Below are 27,176 nucleotides of genomic sequence, written 5' to 3'. Positions count from 1 at the left end.
AGCACCTGCCTCCTTGCAGTCCTGCCTCTGGTGGCCCTCCAGAGTGGCTCTGGTCCCTGAGGGTGAGGGATCTTGGCATGCCATGGGGTATCCACCCTGCTTTGCACCATGGCCTTTAGCAGACCCACTGCTCTGGCCCGTGGTCTCTCCACCGCTTGGTACCTGCCAAACAAGCTGTAAGGACAAGCAGGCTATCACCAATAGGCTGTGCTGCACCCTCCTGGGCAAAGAGCTCTGTGAGCAGAGGGCGGCCGACATCACTCAGGCTCGGGGACAGCCTTCCCAGGTGGGTGCGGCTTGCAAGAGACTGCCTGGTCACTCCCACCTTGCCCTTGGGGAGCTGGCCAAATGCATCGGGCTCCTGGCAGTGGGGAGCCCAAGTCCCTCCACCCCTCTTCTTAGCTGGTGGGGGGGGGGGGCGCAGGACGGATGTGGAGGAAGGACGGTGTTGAGTCACTGTGGCCACCAGGCCCTGTGGAACCTTCTCTCCTGCTGCTGGTCAGGGGTGGGTGCCCACCCCAGGACCGACACAGTCTGCAGGCTTGGGCGGCATTGCAGACAGCCCCGTCATCAGGCCCTGCACCCCATGCGCCACTCCCGCGGCAGCAGTAACGACCCCTAATGTGTGTCGTGCCCGGTACCCGACTGTTGTTCCTCACGGCAACGCTGTGGGGCTGGTACCCTGGCAACCCCGTTGGCAGGGAAGGAAACTCCTGTTTGTGGCGTACTTTAACCCACATCACTTAGATGTTTTTTATCCCCCTTTTACAGGAACCAGGGCTCCAAGGGGCCACGACTTGCCCACATGTATTAGTGGCTGGGCCCGGGACCAGGCCTGGATTCTCTGACACCAAGCCCCGCGCGTTTCCCACTCTGCCCCTGCAGTAAACCCAAAGTGCTAATAAACGAGCACATTGGTACATAATTAATCCCACCTTGGATCCCTCTGTTCTCTCTCTGGGGAGCTCTGAGCGCTTCCCAGACGTGATCTCAGGCATCCTCCTGAAGCCCAGAAGAGGGAAAAGGAGGCTCTGTGCAGAGAGGGGTGGAAGAGCCGGCACAGAGGGGCTGTGGGTCTAGAAACCAGCCCTCTCGCCGTTCGGGCTGTCCCTGCCACACACCGTGGCCTCCTGCCTCTGGTAGGGCAGATCTGGGGCAGGGAGGTGTCTCTCGGGGCCACCTGCCCTCTTCCTCTGGTCCCTTTGGGGTTGTGCCTGCGTGAGCCAGGAGGAGAGAACCTGGGGTGAGGCCCAATGCTGTATCTTAAAGGGAAGTCATGACATTGCCGAGGCTTTTTATAGTCTTCCTTCCAAGAAGCTCTGGCTACTTCCGGTTTGTTCTCACATTCCGAGGAAGTTGGCAGAGAGCGATCAGGGTCACAGGGAGGGAGGCAGAATGCAGACCTGCGGGACAGGCCCTTGACCAAGCCATCCTCCGCCAGTGGCCCAGGAGGCAGCCCCGTTCCTGTCTGCGTTGTATGGTGAGGGACCAAGGCCAAGAGACTTCCCACAGTCACTAGGTCACGGGCAGGTCGGTGACCGGTGAGGTTTGGTTGACTTCACAGGCTGGTGCCCTGAAACCGCTGGGCTGCAGGGCGGCCTCTCTGGCCCGTCTCCCTCCCAGGGCGGCCGTGAGGTGCTGCCCTCCATGCAGGGAGAATGGGGCATCGAGGTGAAGAGCCCCTCAGGCAGCAGGACCTCCCCGAAAGCCTGGTCACAGACCTCACTCCGTTCCGCTGCCCTCAGGCAGATCACCCAGCACCCCCTCCCTGCCACAGTGTCCCCATCAGCAAAACTGGCACGCCACACTTCTTCCCCGCTTCACCCACAGCGGGGTCGTCGGGCGCCAGTGAGGCCCCGTACGCACTTGCGGCTGCAGGAGCAGTTCAGGATGGAGCTTGGGTCTGGCGGGTGGTGTGGAGAGGGCCCCAGGCTGGACGGCAGGAGCCCTGGGTTCCAGGCTGGGCTCTGCACCGGCTCCCTCGGGGCTGTGCTCACACGCCGCTCCTTCTCAGGCAGCAGGGATTCGGTGGGTTCCTGCCACCTGCCAGGCCCTTTGCTGGGAGCTAGGGACACAGCAGGGTCCGTGCCCCCCCGGGAACCACACCCGACGGGGGGAAGGGGCTAGATAGTAAACAGGCTAACAGACAATGGCACTGGATGCAGGAGAGACAGTGAGGTGATGGAGAGGGACGGGGACGGGCGCACCTGAGATCTGGCTGGTGGGTCAGAGGAGCCAGGTTGGAGCTAGGATCGGAGTGACACAAGAGACCAGCCACTGGAAGACTGCAGCGGGTAAGGGACACATCCAGGCGTGGGGAGGCCTGAGGGCCTGGGCGTTGAGATGGGGCACACTTGGCTGTATGAGGGACAGAGAGAAGGCCCGAGCACTGGATGGTGATCAGCGAGGGCAGCGTGGGAGGAGACAAGGCCAGGCAGGCCAGCGGCACGAGGGGAGCATTTTCTAAATGGGGTGACTGAAAATGGTGCTGGGGGGGTCAACCAGCAGACGGACGTGCTCTCTTTGAACCTCTGTTTCCCCTCCCATGTGGGCTTGGCATCCCATGAGAGCCCCCCCCCCCGACCTCCCCGAGCTACAGTCCCCTCCCCATGGTCGTGTTTGGGGTCAGAGCTTGGTAGCAGGAAAGGCAAGGAGCTGACTGTTCAGGGGAGACACCTCCACCCTGGGCAGCGTGAGCACAGCCCAGGGACTGCCCCTGAGCTGATGCTGCCCAGCTGACACCTGGGCCTGCTGCAGCCTGGGGACAGAACTGGGCTGACCTGACAGTCGGCTTCCAGGAGAGTAGGTAGATGTTGGGGTGGGGCGGGCTGCCCCAGGCCTGTGTTCTAACGGTGCTCCTCCCGCGGGCGGGGTAGGACCAGGGCGCCGTCCGTCCTTCCCTGTCCGCAGGAAGTGCTCCAGGAGCGTGACGGCCCCTGGAACCAAGATGGCTTGCTGTTTGTCCAGTTGCACCAGGACCATCTGGCTGGGGCGTCCTTGACAACACCCTCTCCTGTACTGCCCCCTCCCATCTGTCACCAGTGTCCGCTGCCCCAACTTCTCTCCACCCTCATGCCTGCTGTGGCCCGTGGTTACTGCTGACAAAGCTCAGACTCCAGGGCCCTGCCTGGGCTGGGCCCACTGGCCTTTCCAACTCGGTCCTCCTTTTTGCTCCCATCCGGTTAATCTGGTCTCTGTTCTGTCTTTCCTGGTCCCCCTGCATGGGTCCTCCTGCTGAGGGGCGACCTCTGTGTTGCCCCCCTCCTGGTGGCCTCTTGACTCTGGCTTGTCCTTCAGACCTCAGCCCCGGCTCCCACCTCCTTACTCGGGCTCTGAAAGGATACCTGCCCTGAGCACAAGTCACGGAATTTGTCATTGCTGGGTGTGGAGATTCGCTTCAAGTCTCTCTTTTTTTCTGGCCTGTGGGCTCTGTGAAGGCTGGTCCCGTGTCAGCCCCTGGCGTGTTGCAGGCACTGTATCTGTTGGATGTCCGACAGATAGCCAGACGATGGCAGCGTGCGCGCATTTCATTTTAACTAGGTTTCACCTGTGTTCACAGCACCCAGAGCCCACCCCCGGAGCTGTTCCTAGGCTTTCTTCCTCTCGTCTCCTCCCCTGCCCCAAGCCGGGGAGCCTGGGACCAGACCCTGGCCATGTGTGACGGTTGGGGGCTTTACCACTGCTCGGCCCGGGGCCACCTCCTGTCCTGTGCTCCTGGATCAGCCAAGCCTGGGGCCTGGAGCCTGGGCCTGCCTGTCAAGGGCCTTTCGTGCAGAAAAGGACTCACTCGGACGCATGCTAGCGGCTAGAAGAAGGAACAAGAACCACATGTTCTAACAGAGCGCTCTCGAGGCTACCCAGAGAGGCTTTCAGGCCGATGGGAAGTTTGGAAATCAGGTAGAATCTCGGCATCAGAGTGGGACTAAGGCGGTGCGGAAGGGGGCCCAGGGTCAGGTGGTTTGGGAGCCGGGGCCCCTGGCCTTGGGTGCCACATCTCCTTTGCAGGCCGGCCAGGCCTCTGCTCTCCAGGGGCCGGGTGCCCTCCACACTTGCCACGAAAGCGGTAGCGATGCTGGTCATAGGAGGCTCAGGGTTGGAAGCCACAGCTGCCTCCCTCAGTGTCAGGGTTTCCCGTCCCCGGTCAGGGCCCTGCTTGGTGTTGGCGGGCTCCCAGGCTGCGAGGACGTTCTAGTCAGGCAGGCTCTGTCGAACATGGGCAGGGAGGGGGCACCCAGGAGGCCCCGGAGCCCACAATTCTAGGTCACCTCCTGCAACATCCAGAGGCAGGAGTGGTATTTATAGCAGCCAGCGGCCACCACGGGTGGGGAAGTCAGCAGGAGCTGTGATGCAGGCCACCCCCCTTCAGGTACCCTAGCTCCCGCTGACTCCCTCACCGCCACCCTCCCGCTCCAGAGCCTTTCTGGGACAAGCAGTGAAGTCCGGGCCTGCTGAGAGAGCAGGCATTGTCACACTGCCTCCCTAAGCCCTGGAGGAGCTGAGGTGCCACTTTCTGCCTGGCAGGAGCCTCGGCCTCTGCCGGTCTGGCCAGGACCTCGTCCGTCTCCACCGCCCCAGGTGGGCATCCTGTTAGCACTCCGTGCCTGGCCCTGCCGGTCTCTCTCGGTGCTGTTAGCTCTTCTTTGAGAGGTTCATTCTAGGAGTCGCCCGCAGCTTTGCAGACCTTCTTGGGGCCAGCAGGGGGCAGCGAAAGGCCTGCCTCGTTTCCCCTGGTGGCAGGCAGTTAATGGGGGGCCGTGGACACCTGCCCCAGGGTGACTGGGAAGAGGCCCCCGACCACATGCCTGTTACTTCCTCCCTGCTGTGTCCTCAGTAAGTGGGCTAGAAGGACGGCAGCCGTGGTCACCAGGGCCACACCCAGGGAGCAGGCAGAGAAGCAGAGGTCACAGAAGTGACAGTGTGACGCGGCTAGGGCCTCACGCCCCGGAGGGTGAGCCCTCTGGGAAAGAAAGTGACACCAGACTCTCGAGTCCAAAATCCAGCCAGGATTCTCTTCCTATGCAGACAAAAGTGGGTCCTTGGGTCCTGCCCAGGCATGAGCGGGCGGAGGAAGGCTGACGCTTTTCAGCTGCCCGATGCGGTTACCCCCATGGTGGAGGCCTGGGCTCCCCTCCCGGGCTCGCCCCATTTCCAGACTGTTGCCCAGGGCCTCCAGGCCCCACCCCCTAGGCCAGGAGAGAAGCAGGGGGGAGGCCGAGCTTTCTCCCTGGGAGCACCTGCGTGGGGGTGGTGCCTCAGACACACCAGGAGGCTGCAGGAACTCAGGCTGTGGCTCTCCTGGCCAGTCCTGGGCTGATCATGCAGGACGGGGCTTAAGGCCAACTGGGGACGGGCCCTGAGCCTCACCAGGGAGGGGCTTCTGAAGTGAGAGGGCCATCTGGAGAGGAGGAAACCCCTGCACTCGCTCAGTTCTGAGCAGACAGGAGATACAGTCGGGAGCAGGAAATAGGCTTGTCCGATGGGCAGGGACGGAAGGGGCGGCGGTCGGTGGAGAGCTTTATAGCCAGTGGTTGGCAGTTTTAATCGTATTTAAAGGGCATTTCGGAGCCATGATAGGCTTTTGAGGAGGGGGTTGATTTAATTAAAACCATAAAGTGTGTGTACGTGTAGCTGATGCTACCGAGCACCCGCTCTGCGCTGGCCCCTGCTCTCAGCACTTTACAGCTTTGAACTCACTTTGTCCTCACAGCAGCCCCACGAGGGAGGCCCTGTCATCACCATCCCGGTTTACAAATGCGGTCGGTTCTGTAGTTGATTGGTCCTGGGAAGTGGGCACTGTGCTCAGTGGACCTCTGAGTGAATAGAGACACCAGGACAAGAGCAGGTCTAGGACCTTCTGAGCCCCTACCCCCTCTTGGAGGCTTATGGCAACTTGCGCTTGGGTGCCCAGCTTTGGGCTCCTGCCTGGAGCCCCAGGGCTCTTTCCTTGGCCCTTCTGAAGCAAAACCACGTAGAATTCTAAAAGTCAAGGCCAGAGTGGACCTGAGAGGTCATCCTGTTCAGGGCCTCTCAAATGTTTTTAAGACCGTTTAGTTCAAAGAAAATGTCACAAGGAAACCCAGTGTGTAGAACAGCTAAAACCCGCTCTGACGACATAGCCTACAAGCCCCAGGAAGCCCTTGCCCTGCCTGCTGTGACCACTTCCCCTTGTCTGGGGGTCCCTGAGGGTTTCCGGAACCCCGCTTCAAAGAGTGTTGATATCCCTTCACGGGACACGGGAGAGGAGGGCCACATGGGGCGCGGCCCGGGCCGGCCGTGTGTGCCCTTGAAAGCAGAGCGTGCTGCCCCCATCCATGTCCCGTGGGGGGCAGGGGATGTTGGCACTCGCTGTTACATATGGGAACTCTGCAGACCTCCTCCCCTGGGAAAGCGCTCGTGTTACATTGTCACTCGATGCCCGCCTGCTTCCTTGATGCCCAGGGAATGGTAGAGGTGAAACCCGATCGCCAGGCGGCTGGCCTGTGCCCTAGATGGCTGGGCTGCCCACAGAGGTGGCCACTTCTTGGATCCTTGGCCCGTGCAGACTGTGGAAGGCGTTTTCCCCAATGTGGGCCAGACCCCGAGACCCAGCCCACAGCCTGAGGAGGTGTGACAGGACCATGCTGGTGCACGGTATGCTGGGCTTGGGGGTGACAGCTTCCAGAGTTGAGGTGTCTGGCTGGGTGTGCCCACTTAGCATTCTCATTAACAACCTCATTAGGGGGCCACTAATGAAGTGGAAGGTGCTAATTCCTCTCAGAGGTGTGGCCAGCACAGGGATGGGGAGCCTCCGCTTCGGGAAGCTCTGGGAAGCCAGGCCAGGGCATTGCAGTGAACTGCCTGGTAGAGGGGGCAGGGGGGCAGGGCACTCCCAGTTGGTGGCTTTTACAGAGGCCCCTCAGGAGGCTGGGGGGGGGGGGTAGGGTGAAGACGATGACAAACTGGACAGATGGGCATGAGTAGTGGGCCTCTGCCCCTCAAGGCATCCTGGGTTTGAGCCCTGGGATGTTCTGAAACTCAGACACAGATGCAGAGAATTCCAGCAGTAGCACGGGCATGGCCTCGGGCCGAGCCCCGTGGTACAAGCTGACCCGTGGGATAGTGATTCCCATCTCACTGGCTTGTTGTGGATGAAAGGAGGCAGGGCCGGTAAAGCCTCAGCGTGAGAAGGTAGGGCTCCCGGGAGAGGGAGGTCAGGTCATCCTATAGGTTGGCAAGGAGAAGAGCAGGCGCGCGTCAGCCTGGTAGCCGGGGATACAGAGCTGGGCCTTTCTGTTTAGGAGGGTTGTCCTAGACCGCAGAGAAGTTAGCACCCCTCCCACACCTCGGGGGCAGGGGCTTGGTGCAGTGAAGGCGAGGTCTGAACACTCAGGAGACGCGGTCAATAAATAAAAATAACAGCAACTAGTACTTTCGATGAGCTGAGTGCTTTATATGTGTTACTTCATTTACTCTTCGTGACTCCCTTTGAAGCAGGGACCTTCGCTATCCCATTTTGCAGATGAGGAAACTGAGGCTCAGAGAAGTGAAGGTCACGGACAAGTGGAAGTGACAGAATCAAGATTCAAACCCAGGGCTACCCCACTCCAGGGCTGCAGGGAAGGCAGCGGCGGGCTCATCCATTGGCCACCAGCCTCCAGGTCTATGCACTGGGGGGAGGGAGGGTTCCAGGGGAGAGCAGGGTGGACCTGCGAGAGCACGTGGGGGGAACAGGGGTGATATGGAAAGGACTCGCCCTGGATGGAAACAAACTTGGGTTCCCCCCGCAGACTGGCAGGAGGAGCTGGCCTGGGGCTTAGAGACGGCCAAGCAGCACCATCAGGAGGCTGGAGAGCCCGCCTCTCTGGGCCATTCCAGGGTACCTTTGCCCCGGGCACGGGAATGAATGTGGGACACGGGCCAATTCCTAATTTCAGGGAAATAACCAGTTTCTGAAGAAGAACTCAGAAACAAAGCCTGGCCTGACTAAAACCTGGAGGGACCCCTTTCACTATTGGAAACAGGTCCTTTGGGCCCACGACTGAAACCCCCAGAGGGAGGAGCAGGGGAGGGGGGCGGGGTGGGAGGACAGTCCGGCCCGGCTGCCAGAAACCCTCCGGGGCCCTCCCTCCTCCTTCCCCAGCAGCCAGTTGTCCTGCAGAGCAACTAGCAGGAGACCAAAGGCCCCACTTGATTCCCAGGGAGCTGGCTGGTGTCAGTGACAAGGCCGGTGGCAGATGGCAGATCCTGTTTGTTGTAGAAGAGAGGAGAATAATTAGCGTGAGAATGAGAAGCAGGAGCCTCAGTGATAAATGGAGCACTGATGAGGGCTTCTCAGAAGGGGCTGGGAGCACAGCCTGGAGCAGAGCGTGGCTCTGCCTCTTGCTAAGTGACCTTGGGCAAGTTATTTAACTTCTCTGGGCCCCCGTTCATAATCCTTCAGATGCGGTAAGACTAGCACTTACCTCAGAGGGTTGTTAAAAAGGTTAAATTAAAATCAAAGGAAGTCGTGGGGCGCCTTGGGCGGCTCAGTCGGTTAAGCGTCCAACTCTTGATCTCGGCTCAGGTCATGATCTCGCGGCTTCGTGAGCTCAAGCCCCCTGAGTTGGGCTCCGTGCCAGTAGTATGGAGCCCGCTTGGGATTCTCTCTCTCTGTCTCTCTGTGTCTCTCTGTCTCTCCCTCTGTCTCTCAAAATAAATAAATGAGCGTTTTAAAAATGTATGAAAAAAATAGAGGTAGTATTTGGGAACAGCTCACTGCCGTCCTTGGCATGTAGTAAATGCTGTGTAAGATTAAAAAAGCATAGGTGTTAAAATAATTGTTGGACGGCAAGCAGGCCTGGCCGCCGGCAGTTGGGGCTAGTCCTTCTCACTCAGTGCGCGCGGCCCCAGACTGCGTTTCTGTGGAAGGAGCTCTGGCCAGCAAGCCTAGCGGTGACGTGGAGAGAACAGAGCACATAGACGCGGCCTCAAAGCCCGACTTGGCCCCTCACTCACTACACTGTTGAACCCCTGGAGCCTCAGTTTGCCCCCATGCCACATGGGAACAGCCATACCCACCCCTCGGGTTGGAGTGAGGGGCAGGGGAGGCACCTCCCCTTCAAGGCTGTCCCGGTGGGGAGGACGGGGAAGGCGCTCCTTAGTCTAAGACTCAGGGGGCTCGTCTCATGCTGAAATCCGGCCCCAGCCCTGGGCAGGCTCAGCTCTGCCTTCTGCTCCGGCACAGCTGAGGCGTGGAAAGCAACAGCTTTTGGGTCCCTAACTTGGGTGGCACACACCCGGGCACAGGCTGGTGGCGCACGCGGCCCCCCAGCCCACGCATGCTTTGTCTCTGTCGCCTCCTGCGGCTCCTTCCCCCTTCCAGTGCCTTCCAGAGCCCAGCCTCCATGTGGGGCCAAGACCTCAGGAAGGAGAAGGGGCTTTCAGGGTGGAAGGGACATGTGGGTCTCAGTGTCTGTGCCTGGGAAGCGGAAGTCCGACGGAAGGAGGCACAGATTTTTTTTTTCCCTTCCAAGTAACTCAAGGAGGCTGCTTGAAATCCCAGCTCGGCCTTGTCCTTGTCGTGGGATCCTTGGGCAAACGCTGCACCTCCGCGAGTCGTGGTTTCTTCATCTGTGAAGCGGGGGTAACCGAAGCTAGAATAAGACGACATTTACTGTGTTAGCTCTGTGCTCTCTCCTGGCTCCACAGCCTGCTGACCTCGAGACAGGCCATGGGACAACCACTCGGGGCTCAGGCGTCTTCATCCGCAGAACAGGCCGACACCCACTCTCTCCCACGTGGCCGTGCGACCGTGAGTCCGCAGCCAGATGGAGACCCAGAGAGTCCTTTATGGTTTTCCAAGGCCCTGCCTCCTTGCTCTGTAAGGGGAGCTTTGAAGCCAGCGCCTGAGTTCAGAAGCAGGCAGTTGGTTGAGTCCTGCTCCTCAGAGGCAGCGCAGTGGCGAAGACACGGCTTCCGGAACCAGGCTGCCTCCCAGAGTTGTTCTGAGGACGAAGAGAGATATGTTTACAAGGGGCTTAGACGAGACCCCAGACTTGGTAGGCAACTAACAAATGCCAGAAGCAGCAGGACTGAGTCCCAGACTTAACAGGCGGGCCGTCTCCTCCCCATCACCCTGACACCCTGGAACCACCCTGCCGTCTCAGGAAATCAGAATCCGGTTTCTGCGTGTTGAGCCCCTCCCCGTGCGGGTGCTCTCACGGAAGCCACATAAGTGAACCGGGAGGTTAACTAGCTCTCTAACTAGACGTGAAGCTGAGAAGTGGAGGGGTTAGGACCTGACCACCACCGAAGCCCGTGCTCTGGACGCTGATAAGGAGGGGCAAGAGCCATCTGCCAGCACAGTTTCAAGCAAGAGGGTGGCCCATCGGCGAGCACGCCCCAGTTAGGATAGAGCCTCTGGGGGCCGCCATTCACCCTGCAGGCTGCCAGGGGCCTGGCCTCACTGTAGTCATTCCGCCCCCAAGTCAGATGCCCTTCCCCCACCAAGACTAGACAAGCTCCAGCATCCAACACAGAAACAATCTGAGCCAGACCGAGAGAGCCTGGCAGACAGCACGTGCCTGTCCCTCTCACCTTCTGATTTCAAAGCCCTTTGAAATCCCATTCATTGTGGGCACCAAAGATCAAAATACCCTGCAGAGCTAAAAGAGCCCTTTCAGGCTGCCCAATTTCCCTTTTTACTTTGGCCACCAGGAAGCATGGAGTCTAGTAATAGTCTTACATGTAGTTCCTGTGAGGGCCTTTAAGTCTTACCCGTGTGCAACTGATTCCCCCCAACCTTCTGTTTTGATTTCCTTAGCTTTTGTTCTGAAGCTTGTTTGTTCTTCAATCTATAGTCCACCTCTTCCTTGTTTCTGGTTCCTCTAAGGCACATGCAACCATTTATTGTAAAATTAAGTAAATAATAACATAAGTACAAAAACGCAAGCCTCCTATTAATTGCCCATGGTCGTCATTCTCCAGAGGAGGAAACTGAGGTCTGGAGGGGCAGTGACACTCCGGCCTGGGGACACTGCTCTTGGGGCAGGACTGGCGGCTCTAGGATGTGGCTAGACCTGGCCCAGTCGCCAGCCTCGGCAGGCAGGGGTAAACTGAGGATCCAGGGAAGGAGGACTTGGGTCTGAGGTCTCTTTTCTGTCCTCTGCCAGCTGAGCTGCAGAGTAGTGGGGACGCTGCCATGGGAGGTGGCGGGCAAGCCAGCCGTGAATGACTCTGTTTGAAACTTAAAAGCGGTTGATACCTTCTTGTGGGTGGATCTCGGGCAAGGGAGCGCACGTGGAGCGGCCAGTTTCTAAGAGGGTTATGCGTCAGGAGCATGAAAGAGAGATCTCTTGCAGGGAGTTCGAGGAGGGTGTGCAATAGGAAGGGGGAGGGAGGGAAGGAGCCCGCCCCGGGTCTCTGGGACTGTGTGTCCAGCCCCCCCGGGCGTGACACCACAGGGCTGGAAGTGTGGGGAAGCCAGGAGCCTCTGGGGCCTTTCTGAACCTCGGTTTCCTCACCCATAAAAGGGGGCGATGGGACTGTTTCTGAGCCCCTCCTAACCGACATTCCTTCATTAGGTGTGGGCCTTGGGTGGCAGTAGGTATGACCTGTGTCTCCCACCCGCAGAGTCTCTGAGCCTCAGTTCCTCCTTCGGGAATAGTGCTGGCAGGGGAGGATTTGCTGGGCACTTGGCTGTGTGACAGCTGCTGTCTTAAGTGTATGGCTCATTTAACCCTGTGACAGTTCTGAGGGTAAGTACTGTTCTCAGCCCATTTTAGAAACTGAGGCATGCAGAGGTTAAGTAACGTGCCTAAGGTCACACAGACAGTAAGTGCGGAGCCAGCTTTCAGGCACGGTCTGTTTTTAGAGTGTGCAGACTGAGTGCTGTTGTCACCCGCCTCCCTGCTGTGAGACCAGAACTTGGGACACAGGAGATGCTCACCTGCTGTCAGGCCCTATGGTTATCCCTCCCTTCCAGCTCTGGCCAAGTGGGAGATCTCATGGGCTGACCTGGAAGCTGGGGGTGGCCCTAGACAGCCTCCCAGAACACATCACCCTGTCTCCTGTGGGTGCCGGGCTCATCCTGGCTCCGGCGACCTGACCCTACTCCCGTCTCCCACCAGCCCTGGGCCATCAGGAGGACAGATACAGCAGCCGTGCCCTCCTTCCTCACCTGGGGGCTCTGGGCACCGTGCTGGCTAGGACCAACTGTGGGAGGGCTCTTCTCCCCAAAACCGGCTCCCAGGGCCAAGCCCAAGGGGACCTTAGGATCAGAGGATGAGGCCCAGCCTGGGGCGCTTTTAGCCAGCAACCTCCCAAGGCCCATCCATGGTGAGGGCAGGTTAGCCTGTCTGGGCTTACACCTGTTCAGTAAGGCCCCTGCCCGCCAGCTAGAGCCAGCCATGGGCATAGACAGCATCTGCCCAGACCTCAGCACCCAGTCACAGATCACCCTGCCAGGAAGTCCCCAGAAAGCCCCCCAGGAGCTGTCCCCCCAGGACAGCCCCACAAATGGGTGCTTCGGGTCTGCCGGGGCCTGTGCAGGCCCCAGTGACATTGTCCCAGCCAGTTCCAGCTACAGTGCTCTCAGGAGGGGTGTTATCCCAGCTTTGCAGGCAAAGAAACTAAAGCCCTGGACTGGTCAGGAGAGCCAGAGGAGGGGAAGATGGTTGTCCCTCGGTGGTCAGGGGAGGCACTGGGGTGGGACATTTCCCAAAAAGCCAAGGACATGAACTAAGAGGGAAAGGAGCCCTGTCCTCTCTGGCACTATGGCTGGAGGAGCGGTGTTGCAGCAGCTTTGGCCGGGCGGGGGGGGGGTGGGGGGGGTTGGGGAGGGCCGCACCTGTGGTTCAGGACACTGAGGCCGGTGCCAGGTAAGACGTGCTCGCACCCCAGGGGCTCTGAGCGCGTGTCAAGCACCGCAGGACCCAGGCCCTTAGGGACCCCCGGTTGAGCCGGGGCAGGGATAGGCAGCGAGGCATAGACACGTTTACTATAAGACACTATGCCCAGGGCTACCCTGGGATGAGAGGTCTGGGGGTCCCATAAGGGAGCAGCCTGTTGTACCTGTCAAGAGTGGGTTTCAGAGAGGCCATGACTTTGGGCTGGCCTGGAAAGGTGAGTAGGATTTTGCCTGGCAGAGGAACTGGAGCAAGCAATGCACGGACTCTTCCAACAGGGTGTTTTTTAGGGCGATGTAAGTTTTGGGGGGAGTTGGGAAAGAAGGGTGGGGCAGTGTGAGGAGGGGATGGAATCCCCCCCACCCTCCGCCCACAGCCAGAAAGAACTGACTAGCTTAAGGCAGTCTCTGTACTTGTATCTGCATATGCCCTGGATCCCCCGGAGTTGGAGAGCATTTTCCTGGTCCAGGACTCAGAGAGGGCCAGGCACCCGCACAAGGTTGCACAGCCTGCCAGCTGGAGACTAAGCCACTGTCTGAGCGGCTTGGACTTTATCCTGCAGGCATGGGAGCCCTGGAAGGTTTTAAAAGTAGCAGAGAGCCTGTACCTTTTTAAAAAAGAGTTTTGTATTTTCAGAAAGAGGCACTCCCCAGGTGATTGATACTTAACTTGGGAGCCTGAATCACCAGTGGGGAAATGGGGCTTTGTGGATGGGGGAAGAAAGGGACCACCAAGGGCTACTCAAGTCAATCCATCCACGTGAGGGGGGTCTTGGTACCCCATTCAGATCTGCCAGAGCTGGGGGCCTAGCCAGGGGCCGTGGGGAGCCCCCAGAAGTGCCTCCGTTCTTCCCCGCTGGAGGAGGCACCACTCCTGCCCCAGAGATGCCACTGGTCCGGGGTGAGGAGGGGAGGCTGTGAGCCCCACAGATGCAACTGTTGGAGGGCATCGACCCTGTGCCCCAGGGAAGGAGAGCGAGAGGAGGTGCTTTGTGGCAGCCCCAGACCAGGAAGTAGCCTCTGCCCCCCCCCGCCCCCCGCTGAGACATTTCCTGCAGATGAAATCACATCCCCAGCAGGGGAACAGGCCCCCATTGTGAAGGGCTGGGGTCTCAGAGAAAGGGCGCCTTTCAAGCCCTTAAAAATAGCAGCCCTGAGATCCATGAATCCACATGGAGTGAAGCGGCCCAGCCTCCCCCAATGGCACAGGCCCTGTGACCCCCATCCCACACCGTGACCTGTCGTTGACCAGCCACAGTATCCACTAGCCTAGGCGGGGGAGGGGTGGCCGGTTCCCACCCACCCCCACCCCTGGGCTCACAAGCTCTTCCTCTGCCTTGCCCACTCCCTGAGCCCCTCCCTGCCATTATCCAGCACCTCTGGGGCCTCTGCTGACATTCTCTCCCGTGGTCCTCCCCAGAACTTTAGCAGGTGGGGTCGAGTGACATTTTACAGATGAGGAAACTGAGGCACAGCTAGTAGGTCACACAGTTAGTGGGTGTCGGGGCCCCGGTTTGAAGCCAGGCAGCCGGGGCACCCAGCCCTGTGCCAGGATCCTGGGGTGGTGGGCTGGCCCCGGGTACAGGCTGGAGGAGCAGGGCACCCGGTGGGATCAGCCCGAAGGAGCCCTGCCACGTTAGCTGGGTGGGCACTGGCAGCGGCCGTGGCTGTCGGCCTCAGGCCGGTCGCCCCCTGAGCCTGGGCAGAGGCTGGCACTGCAGGCATCACTCCGGTGGCTTGACAGAGCTGACAGGCCTTCGGGCACCTCCGCGGGGCCAGGGGCCAGGCTCTCCCGATTTCCCGCTGGAGCGCAGGGAGGGCAGGGCTGTGCGCACACACGCAGGTCGCGTGTGAGTTCGCAGGTGTGAGGTGAAGGAGTGGCAGCCGGCCTAGACTCCTAGAGGTGAAGGGTGGGGATGCCCCTTGGGGGATCGGGGAGGGCCCTCTGCAGGCCCCCCCCCCCGAGAACACGATGGGTGGGTGGCTGGCAGAGGCAGGACCCTCCAGCCCCCCTAGGACGGCACACCCCTTCCTCCCGCCACCGCAGGGGTCTGGGCGGAGTAGAGCTTAGAGGGGATGGGAACTGCAGCACCTGCTGGGACCCAGCTGGCCCCCTGCGCCACCTGGAGACGGGAGGGGCTGGGGAGACCCGCAGCTGAAACACCAGCTGTTGGCAGCGCTGGCCGGCCCCAGCCCCTCCTGGGACCCGCCGGCTGGAGCCCCGGCCCTCCACCCCCGGCCACCCCACCCCACCGCGCGGCTCCCGGGCTCTTCATCCTTCTCCCCACTTCCCAGAATCCGCGCTCTGACTCCTCCTTGGAGAGAGTGGGATGATGTCACTTCCTGAGGGGGGAGGAGTAGGCACGACCCTGACAGGCTAGCCCGCCCTGCGGGCCGCCAGCTCGCGGGGAACAGCCTGGCAGCGGCTGAAGTGGCTGCACCAGGGGGAGAGAGAGAGACGGGCTGGCTTGGACATGCCGGCTGGCCCCCCGGCCCCATGTCCCCTCATCCAGCCTGAGGGCCGTGCCCACCGGCCAGGGGATACCTGGTCCCTTGCTTCCCGAGTGATGCTGGTCTCCGAGGACACTCGCTTTCCCCGGAGCCGTCACCGGGGAGAGGAGGAGGACTTGCCGCCCGCCTCTGGACCAGGTGCCATGTAAGCCTCTGGGCCTGGGCGCAGGTGCCCACCAGCGGGGGCGCCCACCCCCCCTACGGCAGGGAGTCCTCTGCACAGTTCAGCACAGGGCTACCCTGGAGCCCCTCACCAGCATCTCCCCGAACGACCCCCCTGTGGGGAGCCTCCTGGCCCGCAGCACTACCCTTGTTCCTGGGGCTCTAGGGAGTGGGGGTCCCTGGATTCCTGGGCACTCCTCCCTGAGCTTGCCTGTGTCGAATTTGAACTCAGTGGCTTCCGAGAGTTTTGAACTGGGCAGCAAAGGTTGTGCGGCTCAGCGTGGGCATGGAAGGTGTGGCTGCCAGGATGGGGTGCCCTGCAGGGCCCAGTCACTACCCTTCGAGTAGAGGGGCTGGATGGCCCCCATCATGCTCCTGACCCCGGATCCCAACTATGCCCCTCCCTACCAAGGGGCATAGCTGTGGTTGGGCATTCTGCCTGATGAGTGTAAAATCAAGTCACAGAGCACACTCCCAGGGGCCCAGCAAAGCAAGACACTGAAGAGCTCATTCAACAGCTCCTTGCTGAGCACCTACTGCGTCCTGGGCGCCCTCCCGCCTTTACGCTCGGCCCATGTACGCCCTTACCCCCACCTTCCCCAAGGTCTTCAGCCTTCTGCTTGTTTGTTTTGGGCTGAGAAGCCCCCATCCCACCCCAAGGACTGCACGCACTGGCCAGATCTGGAAAAAGGGCAACAGGGGAGCTGGGGGCTTCCCTGATCCCACGTAGGGAGAGGCAGGGGGTGAGCCCAGGTCTTTAACGGAACTGGGAAGTTACTGTTGCGGTGACCCCAGGGAGAGCCGGTCCCGAAGGGCCAGCTCCAGTCTCGGGGACAGGAGAGTCCTCAGGCATAAGGCCAAAGCCAGCGTCTAGCTGCTGAGGTCCTTTATATTGGCTCTGGGGGTGTGGATAGGGCTGGAGGTAGGTCCTGCCCCGGGATGGATCAGCATTTCCGATGGCCTGGAAGCCCGTGGGCCGTGGGGCCTGGGAGGGATGCTCGCGTGCCGGCCACGCCTGGCCGAGGAGTATGCCACAGCAGCCCAGGCAGCCACAGGGTCCTCTGCTGTCTTGCAGGAGGTGAGCACCAGGCCCGCTGAGCCTCTGCAGAGCCGCCAGCCATGCCCGGGATCGTGGTGTTCCGGCGGCGCTGGTCTGTGGGCAGTGATGACCTCGTCCTGCCGGCCATCTTCCTCTTCCTCCTGCACACCACCTGGTGAGTCTTGGGGCCATGCCACAGGCCTGGAAGAAGGCCTTCTGGCCATCCGTGCTGCCCCTGTCATGCTCCCAGCTCCTAGGAGTTGGTGTCTGGAACCCCCACCACCTAGGGACATACCCACGTGGTGCCCAGAGGCCTTGCCTGGCCACCACTGGCCCTGGCCCCGTGACTGGGCAGGGCCGCCGCTGCTGTCCCCCCGCAGCTGGCGGCTGGGCTCCCTGCTCTCGCCTCCCTGTTCCCGGCCGCCCGTGTCCTCAGAGGCACTAGATAGCAGGAGGACGGTGCTCCTGAGCCTGAAGCCGTGAAGCCCTCCAGCCGCTGAGTCCTGGCTGGCCAGGGAGCTCGGGAGGTGCCCGCACGGCCTGGCCCCTCTCACGTGCGCATTTCCCCAGGTTTGTGATCCTGTCTGTGGTGCTCTTTGGCCTGGTCTACAACCCCAACGAGGCCTGCTCCCTGAACCTGGTGGACCACGGCCGCGGCTACCTAGGCATCCTCCTGAGCTGCATGATCGCCGAGATGGCCATCATCTGGCTGAGCATGCGCGGGGGCATCCTCTACACAGAGCCCCGCGAATCCATGCAGTACGTGCTCTACGTGCGCCTGGGTAAGGGCCACCTGCCTCGGGTGGGGGCGGCTCCGGACCACCCCCACCTCCACCCTCCTCTCGCGCTCCATCATTCATCCAGCCAACATCTGGTGGGCACACGCGATGGGCCAGGCCCTGGGCCAGCACCAGGGTCCAGCGGCGAGCCAGCAGGCTTACTGGGCTTACGTTCTGGACCAGGGGTGGGCGGACGGTGGCCTGAGGGCCACATCCAGCCTGCCGTCTGTTTTTGTAAATAGTTTTGTTGGAACCCAGCCACACTCATTCGTTTACGTGCTCACTCCCTATGGCTGCTTTTGCATGACTCTAGCGGAGCTGAGTGGTCATGACCGAGAATAGGACCCACAAGTGTAAGATACTTACTCTGGCCCTGACAGAAAAAGTTCTTTGGCCCCTGTTCTAGGCCAAGTGCGTGTCTTCAGCTGCTTTGAAATCCTCCCCCAGGCAGCGCTCCCCTTCCCCAGAAGCCTCTCCGGGGCCCAGATTCGCTCCCTGGGGGGCCGGCCTGTGTTCTCTTTCTGGGCTTCGGTTCCAGCTGCTGTTCCCAGTCTTTCCTCTTTCCTCGTGAACGCTTCTCTGGGGCTTCTGTGAACTGCACTAAGCCCTTCCCCTTGCTAAGTGAGGGAGGAGCCATTTTTGGTCTCATTTTACAGGTGAGGAATCTGGGGCCCAGGGAGGTTAATTAGCTCCCTTCAAGGTCACACGGCTAGTGTGTGTGTGTGTCACAGCTGGGGTTTGAACCCAGGTTGTTTGTCTCCAAAGCCTGGAGTCTGAGCTGCCGCAGGTGCTGCCTGTGGAGCCGGGGTCTCTAACGCTGCCCCGCGTCCCCACACCCCCGGCCTGGGCAGCCACGTGGCCTGCTGGGGTTCCTCCTTCCTCCCTCCCCGAGTGCCGGAGCCTCCTCCTGGGGAAATAGCAGTCTCTGTGAGTGAACCCTCTCCCATCTAATTCTCCACAGTCCTGTAACGCAGACGTCATCACTCCATTTTACAGATGAGGAAACGGAGGCCCAGGGAATTAGGTAACTTGCCCAAGATATGCCTGATACCGGAGTTCACAGGCATAATTCTAAAATCCTGAAAGAACAGAGAAATGCCACTTCATCCTCCGCCTTTCCAGGGGGATCACCCTCTGAGGGGGAACCTCAGGGGCCCTTGGGCATTTAAGCTGGAACAGGTGGTGGGCACGCTGTGCCAGGACAGAATGGCAGCGGGACCGCCGTGCCCCGTGGGCCCTCTCTGCCACGAGGCTGGTGGCCCTGCCGCAGGAGGGACCGGGTGGAGGTTCCAGGGCCCTTCCCTGGCAGGCCCACCCTGGCCATCCTTCAGCCAGCACCCTGCTCTCCTTGCAGCCATCCTGGTGATCGAGTTCATCTATGCCATCGTGGGCATCGTCTGGCTCACTCAGTACTACACCTCCTGCAACGACCTCACTGCCAAGAACGTCACCCTCGGTATGTAAGCCAGCCCCCCCCGCCCCGGGGGTTGGAAGGGACAGGGTCAGCTTAGAGAAGAGGAAGCTCAGGCACCTCCCAGGACAAAGGGTTTCCGTGAGGACACTGGGCAGGATGGCGGTGGCCTTTATCCTGCGGTCTGCCATCCCGCCTCAGAGGAACCTGTTGTGTGCGGGGGCCGGGGGGGGGCGCAGCCTCACCAGAAACCCACAGAGCTGGCCGCTCTGAACCAAGGGTGGGCCTTGGGGTCATGGCTCAGGGGGACTCGGGGGGCACGGGGACAACCAGGTGACCAGAGGCCGGGGCCGGGGGCTTCTGAGCCTGGCGGTGACAGGGAGGCTCCGGCGCCCCTTTCCCCAGAGCTGGCGAGCCAGGGAGGTCCCCCCCAGCACCTCCCCACCTTGTTTCCCACCGCCGCCCCGTAGGGATGGTCGTCTGCAACTGGGTGGTCATCCTCAGCGTCTGCATCACCGTCCTCTGTGTCTTCGACCCCACGGGCCGCACCTTTGTCAAGCTAAGAGCCACCAAGAGGCGGCAGCGCAACCTCCGGACCTACAACCTCCGGTCAGTTGGCTGGGCGGGCGGGCGGGCGGCCCCCTAGCAGGTGCGTGGACAGGCGGGCACAGCCGGCCCCGAGCCGCCCAAACCGCAGCTCCGCCTGTGTGAGCCACAGGCATTGGCCAAAGTCTTAGCGTCTCCCTGCCTCAGTTTCTTGGTCTGTTAAGCGGGAATAATGACAGCTCCTGCCTCCGACGGCTGCTGTGAGATTTAAATAAAATAAGCGGGAAGTGGTTAATGCTGTGCTCACACGCTTGGTACGTGCTCGGTAAACGGGACCGTTGTTACCATTGCCTTCATTTTCAGTGCTTTTTTGTTTTTCTTTTTCTGTTTTCATTTATTTTGAGAGAGCACAAGAATGTGCATGCGTGCAGGGGTGGGGCAGAGAGAGGGAGAGAGAGAAGCCCAAGCAGGCCCCACATAGGGCTCAAGAGCCCGATGCAGGGCTGGAGCTCACGAACTGTGCTACCGTGACCTGAGCCAAAGCTGAGAGCCAGACATTTAAACGACTTAAGCTCACTTAAATGACCGAGCCGCCCAGGTGCCCCCATCTTCAGTGCTGCTAATCACAAGGGTCATAATAGCACGAAGCACGCATAACCCAAGCCAAGCATCACGTGTGCTAACTGACGGCAGCTCTGTGAGGTCACCCCTAGGACGCAGACAGAGCTAGGACACAGAAGTTATGTGACTTGCCTGAGTGACACAGCCAGGATATGATGGAGCTAGGCTCAAGCTTTAGGAGATCTGGCTTTAGGGCCCTTGCTCCTAACCACTTGGCTAGGCTGCCTCTACGATTAAGGGACCTAGAGAAGGTTAATCAAGGAAGGCTTCCTGGAGGAGGTAAGTTTTGCACAGCCTTTAAAAGAAAGGGGAAAGCTGTGCCATGTTAGAGAAAATGAGGGAGGGAATCGAGGGTCACAGTGATTCCTGTTTCTTGAAAGAAAAAGAGAGGGGAGGGGGGCTTCCAGGGTGCCCCGTGGTGACTCTACTATGACCCAGGCTCTATGAGGACCCCGTTTTGCACCATCAGTCCACTGGGTCCTTCTCCAACCTGGTGCTGTTAGGAGACCCATTCTATCGATGAGGAGGAGTTAGTCCCAGAGAGGGCAGGTCACTTGCCACAGGTCATGCTGATAAGAGTGGTCGTGGGGACTCCGTCTCCAGGGCAGGGGATCAGGAGCCCTCAGCCAGGGCCGCGGGTCCCCCAGGAACTCTCCCCACCCCGCCCTCCTGCGCCTCCGCTCTGGGCTCCCCTCAGGCCCTCCACGTCAGCTCAGCTCGGCTCAACGGCCAGAGCCACACCCGCGCCTGGGCTGGCCACCTCCCAGCCCAAAATACCAGGTCCCGGAGCCAAGGCCCTGGAGCCCGTTTTCCCTGGCGGTGCAGTGGGCCACCACCACCCCGTCCCATTTTCACGCTCAGAGCCCACGCCCCCACCCGACCTGGTTTCTGGGCTCCTGGGGCCCTGGGAAAAAAAAAAAATCTCCCCTCTCTGATTCTGGGTAATTGCCCTGGGGGCCCAGGGAAGCCAACGCCTTTGCAGTTGGGGGCTGTCGGTTTAATTAGAAAGTTTTCCTGTGGTTTCTGGCCCTGTGGGGGCAAGAGGCCTCAGAGCTCGGGGCTCTGACCTGTTGCGTTTTCTCCAGCTCTCCGCAGGGGTCGGGAGGGCAGCCTAGGCTGCAGCTTGGTTAATATGACCACCTCTCACTCGGGCTGGTCTCCGCTGGCCCTCCCTCAGCTCTGAAAGCCAACAGTTTTTTTAACAAGGACATTTTCAAGCCTGCCTGCCCTTTCTCCACTTCCAGGAGAACGACACTGACAGGTTATTTTAGCATCTGGAAGTCAGGAAGCTGTTTAAGTCCCGGGCCCTCTCTCCTTCCAGTGAAATCTCGTAGGGGTTGGGAGATAGATTATTCCCAGCGCTATTCCCTGGGAGCCTTGACCTTGGATCTTTGCAGGGGTGTCTTCCCTCCCTTCACTTTAGTGAGCCCCGGGGCAGAGGGGTGCTGGGTCCATGAACTTTCTATCCAGATTCAGTGTCTCTCTGCCGGTGTGGGTCTCCAGTAGCCTAACTGATGCATGAGGCCAAACCCGTCCCTGGCTCCATCTGCCATCTGGTGGACCTAAGGGGTAGTGCAGTCAAGTGTATAGTCAGCACTTTCCGTCAACCTGAGGCCCAACAGGAAATACTCTTTAAAAGCCCATTAGATTAGAAAGAGTTAAAGAATGTGATGCTCTGGGAACCCAGCTTGCCAGCATGCTGTCCCTTCATCAAGCCCCTGGCAGGTGGGACGTTGGTTTATGACGTAAGGCTGCCCAGGTCCCTTAAGAGCTGGTAGATCCCAGAAACGGCAATTCCCTTCTATCCTTCGCGCCCTTTCCTAACCCCCTCCTCTAGCCCTAGAAAGCTCTGTGGCTTTCCCTGTTCCTTGTGGCCCACTACCTTATGGAGCCAGGGCTGCAGGAAGCAGCCCCTAGCTGCAGAGAGAAGCCAACAGGCTTGGCAAGGAGGGCCTGGCCTGTCACTCCTGATGGACACTAAGAGCCTTGCAGCCATTCGGGGCCACCCCTATTAACCACCGAGCATCAGGATCTGAAGGGGCTGGAGGGAGGGGGAGGGCACACGTCACAAAAGCAAACCAGCCCTGTCGTGCTCAATCTTGAAACTGACATATTTAATGTCCGTGCTCTTAAATTCACACTCAAAACACCCCGATTTCTGGGCACCCAGAAATTGGAAGGGGCCCAGTGGATAATTGGCCAGTTGCTCTGCCTTTGGGTACAGACTCCTGGATACCCTGACTCCCCATCAGAGCAGCTAGACACATTGGGACGGGGGGTGGTGGCGGGAATAGACAGGCACCAGCCATGCAGATGAAAGGTGGGGGCCCTTGTCCCCTCTTATGTAACAGAGCCAAGGCGTTGAGAAATACAGAGCCTCATCTGGCCCTTAAACTCCCCCCAAATACAGGGAGGGAAATCCTTTCCAAGGGGAAGTAAGTCTGTCCAACAGGTCTGCTCCGGGTTTCACAGTGACTTGGCTGAGAGGCCCAGCACCCTGCTGTTGTCTCCCTGGGCTCATAGTTTGTGCCGTTGGATACCCGAGCAGTCCCCAGTTTGGGCTCCCACCTCTGAAGCCCCCAGGCCCAGGCCTGTTCTCTCCTAGACCTCCTGCTGGGGAGCCCTTTGCTGCGATCCTGGGAACAGGCTGCCCTGTTTCCATCCCATCTGGACCTAGGCTCTTCTGGTCCCATCCCCTGACCTCACACATACCAACTCTCCCCCTCTGCAGGCACCGCTTAGAGGAGGGTCAGGCCACCAGCTGGTCGCGCCGGCTCAAAGTGTTCCTCTGCTGCACTCGGACGAAGGACTCCCAGTCAGTAAGTACTGGGAAATCTCTCCCGTCAGGTTCACATCCTGCTGTCAGCCACTCCGGAGCCGTCACTCCGTGGCAGAGCCAGGCGGGACAGGGCTGGTCGACGGGTGCGGCCGGGTTTTAAGCAAGAGCGAGGTGACAGCCTGCTCACACGAGGATCTGTTATCCGCTGACCGCACTCCCTCCAGCAGGCGAAACAGCCGGTCCCCTGCTTTGTCGAGGGGACGGAAAGGTTTCGAGACCTTCCATCCACCCCCTTTGGAACTTACAGCCTAGTTTGGGGAGGACGTACTGAAAACCAGGGTGGCCTGAAAGCAAAGAACAGCATGGGAACACAAGTGACTCTGGGAGATGCTTCGGAGCTGTCAAGTGCTGAGCCCCAGTCGCACCCAGTCAGCCTCCACACCCCGTGCTCCGCGGAGCAGCCGAAGGGTCAGGCCAGTCAGTGCCGGGCGCTATGGAAGAAAGGCCCGGTCAGCTGAGGGCGGCCCCTGGTGGGGCGGCAGGGCCCCCAGGGTCCTTGAGGCAGAGTCCCCCCCCCTCCCCACCCCAGTGCTGGCAGGGCCCTTAGACACTATTTAGTGGCCCCTCCTCGTTTTACAGATCAGGCGGCTGAGGCCCAGAGGGCCCAGACTTGTTCAGCGTCCCACAGCTAGTTAGTGGCCGAGCCGGTGAGGTCAGGAGACCACTCCTCCCCGAGGCAGACAGCAAGTGCCCTCCATGGAAGCCACCGGAGGCCCGAGTGGCTCCTTCCCACCAGCAGTCCCTGGTGAGCTGTGGAATGAGTAATCGGGTATAAGAAAGCCCCACCCCCCTCCGTCCCTGGAGGTGGTGCCTCTCCATCACTCTGCTGTGTTGCTGAAAGTTGGAACTGAGTGCCAACATTGAAAATCAGGGCATTACGTACGGGTGGCATCTCTAGATCTGGCTCGCGGCGCAGTCAGCCGGGGGCTGAGAAGGAGCAGGCTCGGTCTGGCCTCATTAGGCCTTTGAGTTTGCAACCCCTGATTTGTCTTCCCTTTCAAGTGCCAGGCACTCAAGGGTAAAAGAAACCCAGCAAGAGAGAACCACTCGCCACGAGTGTGTTCCCGTCACAGCCTCCCCTAAGAGGTTAGGGAGGTGCTTCCAGACTTCTCCTCCGACTGAGGCAGGGAAGGCACTGAGCGCACCAACCAGCGTGGCCGCCTGGCCCGGGCTCGGGCCGGCCTGAGGACCGGGCTTACAGGGAACCCGGGGAGGGGGGGGGCACTGGCCCAGAGTCGCACCTTTCTCCAGGCACATCGTGAGGGTCCCTGAGCCTGCAGCTGTGGGCAGCTGGGGGAGGGGGCCTGACACCCCAGAGGCTCAGCCCTTAGGAGGCCGTTCGAGGTCACAGCTGGTGGGAGGTGGGAAGAAACTTAGCGTGGAGAGGCAGCGGCCAGGAGCTCAGTTTTGGCTTCTCTGCTAGAGAGAAAGGCGGAGGAGAACAAGCCGGGCCGAGCAGGCCTTGATTCCTAGTGACTGGGGAAAGAACAGGAAATGGCTCACGTTGGCATCTGTGCGTGGTAGGCGGTGATGGTGAGTGCCGTAGGAGCTCTGAGGACAGAAGAGGGCCGGGAGGTGGAGGACGGACGAGGTTCGGTGGCTGTCCCAGACGGCTCTGGCCAGGTCCGCGGGGCCCAGAGCCCAGGCTAGGGCCCCTGGGGTCACGGCTGCAGAGGGCCACGTGGGGTTGGGCCCAGCTGGCGCTGTGCAGGTGCCGGGGCGAGCTTGCACCGGGCCCAGAGCAGAGCCCCGGCCCTGGGGGATTCACGCCCGGTCTCTCGCCCTCTCTCCCGCTCCCCTGCCCCTGCCTCCCACCCCCCTGGACCTCACAGGATGCCTACTCGGAAATCGCCTACCTCTTCGCCGAGTTTTTCCGAGACCTCGACATCGTGCCGTCCGACATCATTGCGGGCCTGGTGCTGCTCCGGCAGCGGCAGCGGGCCAAGCGCAACGCGGTGCTGGACGAGGTGAGTGCCCGCCCTCCTCCCGGCGTCTCCCTGCTGTCCCGGTGCCACTCTCCAGGTTTCCGGAGGTCACCCTCTGACGCCAGCTCCCCACCACACGCCCCCTTGAGGGCATTGAGGCCCTTGGGAAGCAGGCAGAGTGAGAGCCTAGAGGGCCTGGACCCCCTTTCTCAGCCACGCAGCTGGACCTGGGACAGCCAGCCGCCTTTACACGCTGGTTTTACAGGCGAACAATGACATTTTGGCCTTCCTGTCTGGGATGCCAGTGACCAGAAACACCAAGTATCTCGACCTCAAGAACTCGGTGAGTCAGAAGCACCCCCCACCCTGCCTGCCCCGGGTCCCTCTCCCTCTGCTGGGATGAGCTGAGCAGACCACCTGCCAGCCGCCCCGACAGCGGGCTGCACCCGCTCCTCCCTGAGTCCCCCTGCAGCTCTCCGGCCAGCCGCTCACCTCGGGTCACGCACCCCTTCATCCCGAGAACCCCCACCCCCACCCCCATCATGCTGGTTCTCCGGATGAAACCCTGGAATCTGCTTAACCACACTCAGAACGTTTGGTCCTGGCCTCTTGAGATTATCAAGAGCTTCACGGGGTGGGGGGGCAGGGAGCTGCTTTTATTATTGCCGCTGCTGCTGTGGTCATAAAAGACAGCAGGACGTAACCCGCTGGTTTCAAGTTTTTTTGAGCAGCAGAACCTCTCCTCAGGCATCTTGGCTAGAAATCCGGTGTGTCACAGGTAAAGGTGGGGCCGGTCCTGTGGCCGGGGAGCCCCCCGCCATACCTCAAGGGCACTGTGTTCCCCAGGCTAAAACTGCAGCCAGCAGCCTCAGGAGCAAACCCACTTAGGGACGCATCAGCTCCGCCACTGTCGCCGTGACCTTGGGCGCGTCCCCATCCCCTCTGAGCCCGTCCCTGCGTGTGTAATGGTGCTGGGCCCACCTTCCACACAGAACTCTGGTGGGGAGAAGAGGAGCCATCCGGAGTCCAGCTCCCCGCAAGGTCTCAGCCGGGACCCTACTAGAAAGGATTTACCCCTTGTAGCGAAATCCCCTAGAAAAGCCTCCGTCTGTCCCCACTGCCCAAAGTAGGTGTTCGTATCCCCTCTGAAAACAGCCCACCCACGGCAGGTGCCCAGACCAGCCGGGCTTCCCCGGGTGGCCCTGGGCTCTCTCACCATGTGAAGGGGGAGGGGCAGAGGCAGGCAGCAGAGCCTTGAGGTGCTGGGGTCCCCGCCTGCTGCTTGGCAAAGCCTGCCCGTGCCCTGCCCTCCACCCAGAGCCAGGGAGGATGATTGCTTTCTTCAGCTCATTCCTAAAGAGCAGACAGGGCTGGCCCAGGGATGGTTCTACCCCTCTGGGCCCTTATTAAGGAGCTACCTAGTTCACTTCACAAGATGACTAATCATCCTCTTTAACTTTTACAAGGTGACTAATTCCCTCTAAGTGCAGGGGCCCTCCGGTGCCTGGCACACCCGGGACACTGGAAGCCGCTTTGCTGGGACACCTGTGCCTCCTGTGTCCTTCCAGCCCATCAGGCTGATGACAATAGCCGCTGGCCTCAGACACCGGGTTTCAAACTGGCGCCTTTCTCTGGAGAGATCCCAATCTGCTCCAGACGTCCCCTGGGAGCCTGTGACTTGACGAGTCAAACTGGAGTCTCCCTGGATTTGCAGACCAGGAACCCGAGGGCCGGGAGGGCCAGCTGACAGCTTCTCTGGTCACCCAGGGCCTGCAGGGCCAGCCCTGCCGCTCAAGGCCTGGACACCCCCAGCTGGAGGGCCCAGGGCCTCTCGGGGTTAAATCTCCCTTCCCAGGCCTGATTGCCGAGGCGGGGTGAATGCCACCCCGCCTCCCCCTGTCTTTCCTTGTCGGAAAAAACGGGCAAGGAAATCGATCCAGCACTGCGAGTGTTTTTCTGTCCCCAAATCATTAATTCTGAGGTTGGAGCAGCAGGACAGGCCCCAGGAGGCTTCGTGCCCTGGTTGCACGGAGATAATTAGGGAAATGCAATTATCATCTAGAGGAGCGGTCCCTCCTCCACGGTGGGAGCCGGGTGGGCCTACAGCCCCCGGGGAGGCTGGCAGGACCGCTCCCTCCTCCTTCCTGGGGAGCCCTTGGGCCCAGAGGCTGCAGGCGGAAAGGGCAAGGGGTGACTGACTCCGCATCCTCTCTTCCAGCAAGAGATGCTCCGCTACAAAGAGGTCTGCTACTACATGCTATTCGCTCTGGCCGCCTACGGGTGGCCCATGTACCTGATGCGGAAGCCTGCCTGTGGCCTCTGCCAGCTGGCTCGGTCCTGCTCGTGAGTACCCCGTCCTGTCCTTCTGGCCAGCCAGTGCGTGCGGAGGAGCCGAGGTCCCGCGGCTGGGCCAGCCTGTGGGACGCTCTCCCTGAACAGACTGTGCCTGCTGCCCTGCCCCCACCTCCCCTGTGGTCTGCA

The 27,176-nt window shown here is 60.6% G+C and overlaps 1 protein-coding gene across 6 annotated transcripts in view; it reads left to right on the top strand.

The window, feature by feature from the left end:
• DAGLA (diacylglycerol lipase alpha) overlaps nucleotides 1-27,176 on the top strand; it is a 62,588-nt gene that overhangs the window by 20,959 nt on the left and 14,453 nt on the right. For 2 of the 6 annotated variants that reach the window (XM_053203072.1, XM_053203075.1), the window contains exons 2-9: nucleotides 16,611-16,749; nucleotides 17,145-17,356; nucleotides 18,708-18,809; nucleotides 19,235-19,373; nucleotides 22,663-22,750; nucleotides 24,603-24,737; nucleotides 24,961-25,038; nucleotides 26,914-27,038. In XM_053203072.1, coding sequence (XP_053059047.1) covers nucleotides 16,655-16,749; nucleotides 17,145-17,356; nucleotides 18,708-18,809; nucleotides 19,235-19,373; nucleotides 22,663-22,750; nucleotides 24,603-24,737; nucleotides 24,961-25,038; nucleotides 26,914-27,038 — 974 coding nt within the window. In that variant the 5' untranslated portion in view covers nucleotides 16,611-16,654. The other 4 variants (XM_053203074.1, XM_053203073.1, XM_053203076.1 and 1 more) reach the window with 4 other exon arrangements.

This window comes from Acinonyx jubatus, chromosome D1, assembly GCF_027475565.1.
Source record: "Acinonyx jubatus isolate Ajub_Pintada_27869175 chromosome D1, VMU_Ajub_asm_v1.0, whole genome shotgun sequence".
NCBI lineage: Eukaryota > Metazoa > Chordata > Mammalia > Carnivora > Felidae > Acinonyx > Acinonyx jubatus.
This window is presented reverse-complemented; position numbering and strand designations above follow the sequence as displayed.